We start from the raw sequence: 14,192 nt of genomic DNA, 5'->3' as shown, positions 1-14,192 counted from the left end.
ATTTGGGGGGGGGGGGGGTGGCAATAAATTTTCTGAAATGTGTGAATTCCCTGTCTATCTCATCCCTCTTTCGATTTATGTAATCGTTTCACCCTTTTTGTAGGCTTTAGAGATCGGCCTACATTTCAGAAAAAATTATTACCACCAAAAAAAAATTATCAAAAGGGAGAGGGGAGGCTAGTAATATGTCTGATATTTTCCAGAAATCCTTAAAATCAATATTAGGGCCTAGGCCCATATTCTTAAAAATTAATCTGTTGAAAATACGAATAACATCGGAGATGTAAATAGTAAGAACTATGTGTGTATTTTTTACTAGGACCCAAATCTTGTCCTGTAGTCTATGACTGAGTTTTAGTAACTGTCCTCTATGAAACTTCTACGGCGCGAATCTATATACATGTAAGTACTGTGGAAAAAAAGGAGGGGGGCAGTCTATGGATAAAACTTTGCTCATAAATATAACCATCTTTGTATGTAACAATAACGGGAAAATACGATGTCAGAAAAAAAAAAAGGGACAACCCCCCCCCCACCCCCCTGTTACGTGCAGCCCCCACTCCCATTGTTTATTATTTTTGTGTACATTTCAGTAAGTTCATTTACACAAAAATTAATTTTCAAAAGTTTGAATCACACGTGAGAAAACAGATTTCAACAGAAAGATTATATTACAGACACAGATTCGATATGATTGACATGTTCCGTTCGCTGACACCTACTGTACGTATTTCTGTTCGCAGTGTGAAATGATAAGTTATAGCTTAATTGTATCTACATGCGTTGGTAGTACATGTAATTTCTGGCATCATTATTGTGTTTTGGTCTTCAAATATATTGATAAAAATTAATAACGAAGAATTGCTGATATGCTAGCTAAAGGCATCATTATCCTACACCGATCCTGATCTAAAGAATTTGCATGCATTGAACATCATGAACCAACATACATGTAATTGCCTGCGAAAAGACACAGAACTATAATCAATGACTAAAATTATTGTACATTCATATCAAGTCTCAATGATTACACCTAATTCTTAGAAAAAATCCTTAATTGGCACTTGGTAACAATCAGAAATATCAAATGTTCTATCTATTTCTAAAAATGAATTCGTCGAATCTGTGGGAACGAATTTTATTTCCGAGTCCTGGGAACGAAATTAATTTCGGGGAACGAATTTTATTTCATGGGAAGGAAATTTATATTCGTGGGAACGTTGTATTCAGCAATACACATCTGACTGAAAATAAAGCCAAGATGAATGTGGATAAGACCAGACTTGTATCCAGAAAGCATGGAGGATTGCTAGAAGTATGACAGTGAATTGATTGGTATTGTTGAACATTTTAGTGTAGAGAGAATCTGCAGTTGTTTAACAGCAAAAAATGAAGTCATTGTCTTTTAATCTAAACACAAAAATTGTCATTGTTTGATAAACACATATTTATAATTTTATTGGTAGTATAGCAAATAAAAGTTGTGAAGTCTGGGGATTACATCGATATGCAAGAGCTTGTTCTGGTTATAGTCAGTTTTTAAATCGAGGTAAGCTACTGACAAACAAGTTGATGGTACAGGGATTTCAACAGTCTCGATTGAAGTCAGCATTTCGCAAATTCTATGGTCGTTATAACGATCTAGTTCGTCAATACAACCTCACATTGGGTCAAATGCTGTCTGACGTGTTTCATACCGATTGTTAAGCCGTTCTTGGCACACTGATTTTGACTGCGGATAACTCCGTTTACCTGATCAGGATATGGGGCTCACGGCGGGTGTGACCTGTCAACAGGGGATGCTTACTCCTCCTAGGCACCTGATTCCACCTCTGGTGTGTCCAGGGGTCCGTGTTTGCCCAACTATCTATTTTGTATTGCTTGTAGGAGTTATGAGATTGATCACTGTTCGTTATCTTCACCTTGCATTAGAGAGTATAAAAGTGTTAAAATAACTTTACAGTGAGATCAATATAAGCCTTTTGGCTTGTTTCTCGATCTATTACATGTATAAGACATTGGTTGTAAACATTATTATCGAATTATTTACGAATAAATATTGTTTAAACTATATAGGATGTAAGTCATTACGTTGGGACAGAAAATATGGAATGTTGAGATACTGATTACACTTTTTTAAATTGTTATAATTGTATTTTACTTAATATTGATCAAGAGTGTTGGATGTATGCTATTCAACTATTTTCCCTTGTTTGATGTCATATTGTGGCTACGTTTTGAATTGTAAGTAATCGTAAGTAATATGTAAATGAAAACCCATCTTTTTTGTGAGATGAAACAAAGATTGAGTGATACGTTCACGCAAGAAACTCGTAGTAATTTTGAAACTTCTCCGAGTGTATTTTGTACAAATATTTGAATAATAGTTTTGATATTCAACAATATATATTTACATTCTGAGAGTGTGTGTATTCTGTTTAAGCTCTATTGAAATCCATTGCTTGTCATTTTCAACAATGAAGACATATTTTGTTTCAATCTAGTTTGATCAGGATTTTAGAGCCGTCTGTCGGGGAACATACACATTTTACGAACTAGTTTTTGAACTATATACTAACAAATCAACAAACATTTGTTAGCAGTGTGTAATTATGTGCAATTACATGTAGATCAACTTGTAATTCAATAAAAAAAATAATCGATAAAAATTAATAGATGTTCATAATTCATATTCTTCTCACGTCTCATTTGCACTGCACACCTTGAACAGAAAATCTGTCAAATGTGTAAACCAAACTGATATGATAAAATAATTATTATGCACTGTTTAATGCACAATATTACAAATTCCGTTTGGTAGTATTTATGGGGGGGGGGGGGGGGGGGGTAGAACGCGTCAACGTATAGCTTTGCAAAAAATATGAATAAAATACATGTAGAAAAAAGGAAAATAAGAACAAGAAAACCCAACTAACACAAATAAACTTTGATTTTCAATATACAGTAACTGAAGTATATGGATTTATGACTTTCGATATAACTGTGCATCTAATTGTTTGTAAAACATCAGGGTGGTGACCGGGGTTGAGACTCGAAGTAATTGATTTACCTCTTGTATATATATAAGAAAATGCAGATGAATTACATTGTTATAACGAATATACTATACTGTTTTATATTACATTTTCTGTAGTATTTGATTAAAACGTGTGGAATTCAGTCAGTTTGTTTTTAATATATTTGGAAAAAAACTGAATATTCAATCCGCCTACACTATCATGCACTGTACTGTTTGCTCCAGTTCGCACGAAAAGTTTACCTTCACGGTTGGTTATTGCAGACGTTGTAAGCGCCGCCTAAGACACCAAAACGAAGCATCTGCATGTCGTGCGCAAAGCTGCCATCAGACAACATCCGATACTCCATCATCAGAACCAACGTATACAGAACCGACAAAGTGGAAGCAATAATAACCATTGTGGAGATGGATTGCGTAGAGGCATTGCTAGTGTACAAACAGAGAGGGTGGGGTGTAGACGGGGGGGGGGGGGGGGGGTATTGCTATCGTACAGACGCAGAGGATATCTATAAAGAGTTGTTGCTATTGTACAGAGATCGTGGGTGAAAGCTTTGTTTTTGTATAGACAGACAGATGGTGCATGGAGTAATTGTTATTGCACAGGCAAAGACGGTAGGTGGAGGTGTCGCTAATGCAATGAGACGGTGGATGGAGCTGTTGTTATTGTACATAGACGGTGGGTGGAGTTGTTGTTATTGTACATAGACGGTGGATGGAGCTGTTGCTATTGTGCATAGACGGTGGGTGGAGTTGTTGTTATTGTACATAGACGGTGGATGGAGCTGTTGTTATTGTACATAGACGGTGGGTGGAGTTGTTGTTATTGTACATAGACGGTGGATGGAGCTGTTGCTATTGTACATAGACGGTGGGTGGAGTTGTTGCTATTGTACAGAGACGGTGGATGGAGCTGTTGCTATTGTACATAGACGGTGGGTGGAGTTGTTGTTATTGTACATAGACGGTGGATGGAGTTGTTGTTATTGTACATAGACGGTGGATGGAGCTGTTGCTATTGTACATAGACGGTGGATGGAGTTGTTGTTATTGTACATAGACGGTGGGTGGAGTTGTTGTTATTGTACATAGACGGTGGGTGGAGTTGTTGTTATTGTACATAGACGGTGGATGGAGCTGTTGCTATTGTACAGAGACGGTGGGTGGAGCTGTTGCTATTGTACAGAGACGGTGGGTGGAGCTGTTGCTATTGTACATAGACGGTGGGTGGAAGCTGTTGCTATTGTACAGAGACAGTGGGTGGAGCTGTTGCTATTGTACATAGACGGTGGGTGGAAGCTGTTGCTATTGTACATAGACGGTGGATGGAGCTGTTGCTATTGTACGCAGACGGTGGGTGGTGACTTTGTTACTGTACAGAGAAACTGGTGACAGTGTTGGAAATCCTATTATACCGAGAAGACTCCTAAAGCTGGTGACGTTTCTGTACACGAGTGAAAAAATTCTCGAACTGAGAAGACTTCGACTATAATGGTATCTGTGATTTAATTGGTTTTATATGATTTTATTTTTACTATTTGGAAAGTAATACACTTTTATTAGGTATGTGATATAAAAGGGGACTACAAAACCAAGTAATCTACATCTCGTAATTTTTTAAATAACATACATTTATCTCCTAAAATTGCTTTTGCTACATAACCAATTTTATGATGAGGAGTGTCTTTAAATCAAATGTTTTGTAGTTATGACTACATAGATGGGTATTTAAATAAAGCCTTGAAATTGATTGACTCCATGTGAAGAACGCTCTAAACATTAAATATAAATGATATAAACAAACTATAACAATCGAACAGCGATTTCGCTTTACATGTACCGTTTAAATTAGTTGAAGAGTTCAAGGCGATTGTTAAATTGTCATTACTGTGTGGGAATGGAACATAAAGTGTGCACAATAATAATTTAGAGATTTATTCATTTGATTGACTGAAGCGCTTTTCCATTATGGTAAAAAAAACAATTTCTAGAATTGGTTTTTGACTGAAAAGATGGAAGCAATTTCTCATTTATATAAAAGATTTTTAACTATACTTGTTATCAAATAGGCCAAACGCCGTGTATACAAATTTAAAAGTTATCCATTAAAATTTCCCTTTGAATGTTTATTACGGGTTTCTGGTCCACCCAAAAGTTATTAAGTTCTTTCTGCAGTTATTTAGTTTGTGGAGAAAAGGACTTGCATATTAAAAACCGGATTGAGTCACGTTTGGCGATAGTGACATTTACTGTACAACTCTGTGCTTTTGAGCACCATAGATAAAAGACAGAGATAAACCGGTCTGGTAAAGTGCATAGTTATGATTTATTGATTACTTGTGTACCCTGTTGTGGGGAGAGAGAGAAGAGGAGAAAGATCATTTTCGGAGGAAACTTTCAAGAACAAGTTATATACTGGAAGAATCAAATACAATTTTATATGAATAGACCTAAATTCTAGAATTATATAATTAGAAATAAAGCAGGGTTTGATATATATATCGCTGGCCTCTTCTCGGCCCATTCACTTAGTCAACAATTTCTTTTGTGATGAGTTAGACTTACATTTAGCCGTGGTTGGGGTAGACTTCTGGACACGTCTTGGCCCCGAATGGGTCTCAATTTCAGCCTACTTCGGGTGTTGGCCAGAAGTGGGGCCGTGCGGGAGTAATCTGGTCTGGCAGGGTTAGGAGCTTTTGGAAGCCGCCATTCCTCCGGAAACACCGCTTCATGAGAATTCTTAACGTTCCATTCTGCCCGATAGATCGCCTCTTGTAAGTAAGTAAACGTATCCAGTTTATTTCCCAGGCTGTCCCTGAGAACAACCCGGGGATACTTTGAGGGATACCCCCTCTCCAATTTTTCGCCTCTCTCTGTTCGTGACGGTGGCAAGCGATAGGTGGGGGACTTGGTCCACGAACCATCTTTGTTACAATCTGAGCGCTGAACACTGGGAGAAAACATGCCGTTTAATTTCTTCTATACATTCATCCACCTTCAACATTCACCATTCATACGATTTTAAAGAGAATCACTGATATGTATGTACATAGTGTTGTCATCTTTAAAGTTTCTGAATTGTGTTCTTTTGTAAACCCCTTGATGCAAGTGCATGCGCTGAGGAAGTCTTTCACTGATTAAGCGGATGACGATCAACCGTGTAAAAACGATTAGGGCTTTTAAAGCGAGATTCTTTTCAAGTAATACACAATATGAATAATTGAAAATCTCAGGAAAATCAATTCCAGCGCGTCGCGAGCAATAGCTCGGAGACTGGTTGCTGATGGTTGACGGGGATGTTACGAGGCTGGCTTGCAATGTGTGTGCAGGTAATCTCTCTGCCCCCCACGGTTGTTATCAAACCTAAACACAAAAAATACAATTAATAATCTAAGCAACAATTGAAGCTAGAACATTGACTAGGCTTCATAATGGCAGCAAGTCTCTGTTAATAATACATCCTACATGGCTTGTTGAGTGGAATCAAGAATTCTCTAGGGCTTTTAAAAAACCCAAAAGAACGTGTATGAAACTAATAAAAACTAATTAATTCAACATCAAATTCAACAACAAATTCGACATGTGGTTCCAAGCTCCTTTCGATGTACATTAATCTCTCTCTATCTCTCTCTCTCTTGTACATATTATGCTTTAGGATATGGCTATCTCACATATTGTAATTAAAAGAGCAAACCCAATCTTCCTCCTCAAACACATGTTACAATGAAGGCAATTACATTTACCGCTAAGTATAACAATGCCAGGAACTCTTCTTCTTTTTTTTTTTTTTTTTTAATTTTACTCTCATAATAGATGTTCATGTAGTTGTTTAAACAGGACCTTTCGATACGCATCAATAACTATTTATCGAAATTGGTCACTAAGCATTTGACAGCAATATATCTTAACTTTTATGTACCCAGTACCTTAATGGAGTTAGTGCATTAACTGACAAAAAATCACATGGGACTACTTATAAGTCTACCGTCATAAATCTGAAGTGGCTTACCTTAAACGAGTTTTCTAAAACCCTTGCATCAACATTCAGAGCCATCAATTCATACGATTTATAAAATATTAACTAGCACCGCGTAGCCAGGTGCAATAAGTAAATATATGAATACATTGATTCGCCCGGAGGTTCCCAGTCAGATAATTGAATTTATCTGTCAATTTCTATTGAACAGAACACTCAAACTGTCACAACTTCGATAGGACAATAATAAACATATCTAATCTTTCGATGGCCATTTTAAGTACGTCCCGTCTTGTGTGCTAAACGCCTCATGTTGGTGTTACAGGTGAATCGAAGCAGACACAAATTATAATACAACATATTTTTGAATGCGTTTTGATGAGCATCGTATAGGCCAAAGAAAAAATATGAAGATTGGATCACCCTGACCCAGTGATTCTGAAATTGGGGGGGGGGGGGGGGGGGGGGGCATTATATTGGTCAACAATGCATGTTTCCTCGTAAACGTGACGTATCGGCTGTTGTGACGTATTTGTCAGCTGTCGAGTTTAGCGAGTCACTGCATAGTTCCCAGAGCAATGATCACGGTGATCCTGGAATGATTCTAACACAATATTTTATTATTTATAAGCTGAACGCTATTCTTTTTACCCATTGGCTGAATCTAACAATATCAGCCCACACGGACATTCATGATATTAAATTGTAGTTTAAGCAATAATGCTAGATTTTCCGTAGTATTTCATTTCATTTCTGTTAATTACGGTGAACTCATGACTCATACCGTGAAGTTGAATAAATGTATATAGATCTAGGCCTATACACTTTGTAAGTATTGGTATATTTCATGCCAAGTTAAAATCATTGCACATAATGTGCGAAAGCTACAAGCTGTTAGATCCAACATTATTTTCAGTCCAACCCTCAAAGGCACACATAGTTGTTAGATAACAAATCAGAAGAACGCCGTATGGGGTCACGCTGCCTACCCATTACAATCGTAACTACTCGGCCATTTCCGCAAGCGACAATAATTACGATTGTGTTCCATTGTTATCGATATCTAGAGACGGAGCTGGGGTCACCATACCCTTTTAGTTAATGGTTCGTCCATCAGCTCTTCGCCGGTAATTTTGTCTAAAATAATGTCTTAATGATCTTTACGTCAACGTTTCAATCGGTTGAGATACTAGGCCTATTTGGGCCAGAGTTAGAAAATGAAAAAGGAACTAACCCCCCCCCCCCCTCCCCCTTTGCAACATTGAGGAACGGAATACTTAGTGATATTTCTAGATATTGTTTATTTATCTATTTTCATATTTTAAAACTCAACTACAATGTTTCTAGGAGTCATAACAATTCAATATGAACAAAAATCAAAGAGGCTCTGAATGCAGGTGATTTATGTTAACATTCTTTTTTTTTTTTACCTACATTCACGTTTATTGCACTTACAATGAATATATCACGTTTTTTCTATTATCAAGCGTCTGTGCTTGTACGTAAGCATTCTACTTTACCGTGGGGAGAGTGGGGATAACATAAATTTCTATATGTTCCTTTATTTGCATTCAAGTTTACACCCACCCAATAAATAAATATCAAAATGTTAATTATAGCATACTTTTTAGATTATAAATACACGTAGTCTAAAATACTTTGACATTTTTATTGTTCTATAATGTGTCTTTCATTACGAGTCGAATTTGAAAACGATTTTAATCATAAATGATATGGCTGACATATAAAAATGACTTACTCTTATAGGGCCAACTTCTTTAAAGAGGCGGCAAATTATGCACCCTCTGGACAACTTGAGTTATAGATTTGACAGCCTAAACATTTAACAACATAACCGTTGCTGTCTCCTGCTAATGATAGTTTTAGAGTACAAAATCTATTTAATCAGGACGGAAAATCTCGCGTCTGTATTTACATTGGAAATTATTTTCTATTGACTCGGCGCCAGGAAAGCAAAGTTCTATAATAGGAGTATAGGTCGGGGTTTCATTAAACTCTCTCTCTCTCTCTCTCTCTCTCTCTCTCTCTCTCTCTCTGATTAATCTACCCTTCATTCAATCAATATACATGAACGTCTTAAGATGAATATTTTCTACAGAAAAAAGGGAAGGTACACATTTAATGTCCTTGTACATAGTTACGTTGTATTCCCTAAATGCACACATGTAAAGGAAATTCAAGAAGATATTTGCTTTTTCAAATACTTATGGAGAGAGAGAGAGAGAGAGAATAGTTGATGAAATGAAAATATGAATATATTTTTTTACCTGTGTAGTTTCGCTGTTAATCCATGATGACGTACTTTACGCTTATGACTGATTAATTTAGACTTGTGAATCAGCCTGTTTAGATTATAATTCTGATTTTAATCAATATATATATTTGTATGTCTGACCGATAAACGACAGTCCCTCTATTATGTTCCTCTGTCGGTGAAACCGTCACTAATTCAATCACCTTTGTTGCACATGTCAGTGTTGATCATTTTCCCGTTTTCTGATATCCATTAAACACCTACCCGGTGACACCCGAGAGCATAGAAAAAGTCTGTTTTAAATCAATCAAATGCACCCAATGTATATCAAATGTGAAGCAAATTTTCACTTTCTTATATTACATAACTACCAACAAAGATAAATATTGTAAACCATAAATCTAACATTGTCAAGGAAGTATCTAAATATACGTGTATTTATAGTTTTATTTGTTCGAACTGCAGTAGATTTATAAATTTTCGCATTTGAAGTTCTTTTGTGGTTTCTTCTTCAGACATACATGCATGTAAAACTATATGAGATTTGTTCCGAGTTGGTCTATTGCAAATAGTAAGAAGTGTACTATTTACATAAAAGATTACATAAGCACAATATTCACACTACACATTCTCTCTCTCTCTCTCTCTCTCTCTCTCTCTCTCTCTCTCTCTGTGTGTGTGTGTCTCTCTCTCTCTCTCTCTCTCTCTCTCTCTCTCTCTCTCTCTGTGTGTGTGTGTGTGTGTGCATACGGTGTAATGTTTGTTCCCCTTATCATAAGAAACAGAAACAGTCTCGTATTCTCTGTAAAAAACAAAAGAACACCCCTCATACGTCAATGACAAGCCCGTATAGGTAATGCTTTTAGGGGAGTGGGTTCTTACATACTCCCCCACATGTTTTCACAAACGTAGACAAAAATCTGGAATCAGGATACCCTTTCCATTCCTATAAATTGCGCACATACATAGTTTTTAAAGCATTTGGATTGAAAAGTTATTTAGATTTGAGAAGTCTAATTTTGACCAGAGAAGAAGCTTGACTAAATTCAGAACATCGTCACATAAGTTGAATCAGGTAGACACACAATCAATCTAACTTGTATTGTGTGAACAAAACTTTGTGATGCATGTATGTCTTTTGTATGTGTCTCTAATCATAGATTTTCTTTGTATTTTATTGCCCCTTGTGGGTCGATCCATAATTGGTCAATAAAACAAATCATATATCTTTACGCGTTAAACCAGTCGACTGCTAAGCTTAATCTTGATTTGATATTTTTCACCCAAGACCTGTGACACAAAAAATTGTTCCACGAGAAAATCCCCAGAATAACTGAAAACACAGCATTATGTGGGAGCGGACTTGGTGAACCTCGGGGAAGAAAGAAGGGGGGATGAAAGACTGAGCGGGAGAAAATAGGATTCAGAAACGGGAGAGAGAGAAAATGAGAAGTAGATGGGGATGGCCAACGCAGGGAAGCCCCCCCCCCCACCTCCCCACCCACCCACACATACTTCACCCCACTACCATTTCAAGAATTATAATGGTTTGATCTGAGCTATACATATATATAATCAATTGTCATATAGGAGAGGGCGTTCTAAGTTTTAAGAACTTGTGCTCAATCCGTTTGTTATAACATCCAGACAATAAAATATGTTCAAATCATAAATACACATGTATAAATGATGGGGGTGAATAAGGTACCGCCATCTATTTCATCTCCTGTCTTCTTTCTCCTCTCCCCTGTCCATTCTTTGTTTTGTTCCTCTTCTGTCCCATATTTCTCTCCCCCATTCATTCATTCCCCCCTCCACCCCCTCTTTACTCCCCTCAATCCACAATTTAATGTTACACTCTGTAGTGTATATATGTACATGTACGCGACAGTGCATGTGGTAACGACAAGACTGGGAGATCACTAGCAGTTAGGCGGAGAAGTATGGTGTCCGGATAGGGCCATTTGCAAAAGCGTGACTGCGCGTTAGTCACAACACGCCGTCACGCCAACAAGCAACGCGCCTTCGCGCTCTCACGCCAACAAGCAACGCGCCTTCGCGCAGACAAGCAACACGCCTTCGCGCTCTCACGCCAAGAAGCAACACGCCTTCGCGCTCTCACGACAACAAGCAACGCGCCTTCGCGCTCTCACGCCAACAAGCATTACGCCTTCGCGCAGCGTTGCTTGTCTGCGCGAAGGCGCGTTGCTTGTTGTCGTGAGAGTGCGAAGTCGCGTTGCTTGTCTGCACGAAGGCGCGTTGCTTGTTAGCGTGAGAGCGCGAAGGCGCGTTGCTTGTTGTCGTGAGAGCGCGAAGGCGCGTTGCTTGTTGTCGTGAGAGTGCGAAGTCGCGTTGCTTGTCTGCACGAAGGCGCGTTGCTTGTTGTCGTGAGAGCGCGAAGGCGCGTTGCTTGTTGGCGTGACGGCGTGTTGTGACTAACGCGCAGTCACGCTTTCGCAAATGGCCCTATCCGGACACCATAGAGAATGGAGGTCCTGGTCCACAAACATTTAGGTGGGCAACTAATCATATATAATAACCACGACATCATTTTGGTCAATTTATAAGATATTTTCTTTTTCTCGAAGTTCATTATCTTCATCGCCCTTTGTTCTTTTGGTAGAGACGGTGATCAAGGTAAAAGGGGGGCTGGGAGTTGTAGCATAACGGAATACTTTTCTCGAAATTCCACGAGCTCGGTATCATGCAGTTAGTACGTGTATACAGTATATATCAATAAATTATATTGAACAGCTGGTATTTTGATGTAAGAATAAAAAACCCAAATCCATCATCGTACTAAAACTTTCAACATCTTTCAAATTTCTCAATGATTGTTGACAGTGTGCGATGCTGCGGATAAGAGTTGCGGAATATTGCAGATATTATTTGCACCCCTCAACTCTAGCCCCCCCCCCCCAACCCCCAACCCCCAACCCCCAACCCCAAAGGTTGCTCTGTGTCATAATAGGGGACTATAATCTTCCTTTTGGGAGGAAAATTATCACCTGCTAGGTGCACCCCTCCTAGATCTTTGAACACTTCCTGGATCCGTCTAAATATGCAGCAGGTGGATCTAGGAATTTGAGAGGGGGTGGCCGGGTAGTGAGTCTCTGCAAACTTTGTTTACTCTTGCACGTATAGCTCATTCATTTCGGAGCGAAACACGCTGCTTTAATAACAATGAAACTAGAATTTTACAGAGTGAAATTGTACAATCTCAGAGAACGGAACACGAAATATATCGAAAACCTACGAGGAAGAGTTTGAAGTTTTTTCCAAATTCATCATATTAGAAAATCTGAAATTTATAGATAAGTAGAATGATGCAATAATAAGGATCCGATGAAACCTGTTAAGTGAGTACGTCCTCACAATATCTAGAAGAGAATACACGGATATGTTATTGTACTGTGTTAAATATATCTATAGGGACACCTATAAAAGTTTATCTAATGCTCCCTTTCGAATCGTGAAAAAAATGGTTTTGAGGGAGAATATTAGTGAGAACATGTCCCCACACCACTTGTCCTCACTAATCTAATACTTTGTATCTACATCTTTCACATGCTGTGGATCACGTTTATGGGGACGTAATGTGGGTACCTGTAAAGTGCGAAACGAAACGAAATCTACCGAAACGAAACGAACCGAAACGAAACAGATTGTATAACTGAACTCTTTCAATTATAATGATTAAAAACCATGGTATCTTAGGTCCCTGTGAAAGTTACCACATATAAACAAAATTCGCCTCCCCTTTGATGTAGGCTTTCGGCTTGACTGATACAAAGTTTTAAAAGTTGGAAAGGGGGGGGGGGGATAGTAAGCACCAAGTACATATCCGAAGTGGATTAAATACCATGTGCAATTAGTTTCGGATCCATAAATTTCAGAACGGAGGTTACAGTCTCAGAGGTCTGGGGAAACACACTAAACGAAGGGTGTGGTCGCCGGCGTTGGATCCGCCTTTGGGCATAGATACATTGTTTGAAGAATCTGGTGTCTGAGAAAGTTGAAAGCAGGAAGAGCTCTTAACCTACTTTCAATAATGGAAAAAATTAAATAGTATACCATATTATATGAATGCAATTCGGTAAGATATATATACATGTATCATTAAAAATTATCATTGATATGTAGTGAGTCTAAATATAACTCTATATACATTTGGGGTGTTGCTGAGACGGGGGATTGAAAACAGGACGGAAAACGGATTTTTTTAAATGCAATAATAATATCAGAAGGAGGTCAGCATTTTGTAAAATCAAAAGGCTTATGGGCAAGGGAAGCAGAAATTACAAAGAGAACGGGAGGACATACTCAGAATCCACCGTTTGATATACTACACACACAGGCACTTGTTTCTGTAAATGACTTCCACATGAATACATAGATTTGTCTTTAGAGCAAAAAATGCTGAAACATGTATTTCTGCCCAAAGGCGGGTCCAACGCCGGCGATCCCACCCCTCGTGTAGCTTGTTTCCCCAGACTTCTGACCTGTGAGACTGTAACCCTCCATTCTGAAATTTATAGATCCAAAACTAATTGCACATGGTATTTAATCCACTTCGGATATGACTTTGTGCTTACTCACCCCCATCCAACTTTTAAAACTTTGTATCAGTCAAGCCGAAAGCCTACATCAAAGGAGAGGCGGATTTTGTTTATATGTGGTAACTTTCACAGGGGTCTAAGATACCATTTTCAATTATTATAATTAAAAGAGTTAGGTTATACAATCTGTTTCGTTTCGTTTCGGCAGGGTTCGTTTCGTTTCTGTGGACTTCGTTTCGTTTCGGTAGATTTCGTTTCGTTTCGCACTTATCAGGTACCCGACGTAATATAGTCCGAAATATCTGAAGTTTTCCTGGCTTTTTTAAAGTCACCCGAGTAACCTAT

General features: G+C 38.2%; 1 protein-coding gene across 6 annotated transcripts in view; it reads right to left on the bottom strand.

Moving 5' to 3' along the window:
• The window catches only part of LOC125683138 (uncharacterized), a 73,973-nt gene extending 64,433 nt beyond the window's left edge, over positions 1 to 9,540 (bottom strand). For 3 of the 6 annotated variants that reach the window (XM_056140858.1, XM_056140857.1, XM_056140859.1), the window contains exons 1-2: positions 7,047 to 7,270; positions 5,603 to 6,400 (exon numbers count right to left, since the gene is read on the bottom strand). In XM_056140858.1, coding sequence (XP_055996833.1) covers positions 5,603 to 6,001 — 399 coding nt within the window. In that variant the 5' untranslated portion in view covers positions 6,002 to 6,400; positions 7,047 to 7,270. Of the gene's footprint in view, positions 1 to 5,602; positions 6,401 to 7,046; positions 7,272 to 9,301 lie in introns of those variants that run through there. The other 3 variants (XM_056140856.1, XM_048923972.2, XM_056140862.1) reach the window with 3 other exon arrangements.
• Between the last annotated feature and the right edge of the window lie 4,652 nt (positions 9,541 to 14,192).

Source organism: Ostrea edulis, chromosome 6 (genome assembly GCF_947568905.1).
Source record: "Ostrea edulis chromosome 6, xbOstEdul1.1, whole genome shotgun sequence".
NCBI lineage: Eukaryota > Metazoa > Mollusca > Bivalvia > Ostreida > Ostreidae > Ostrea > Ostrea edulis.
Note: the sequence above shows the minus strand (reverse complement) of the source record. Positions and strands in the feature narration are given on the sequence as shown.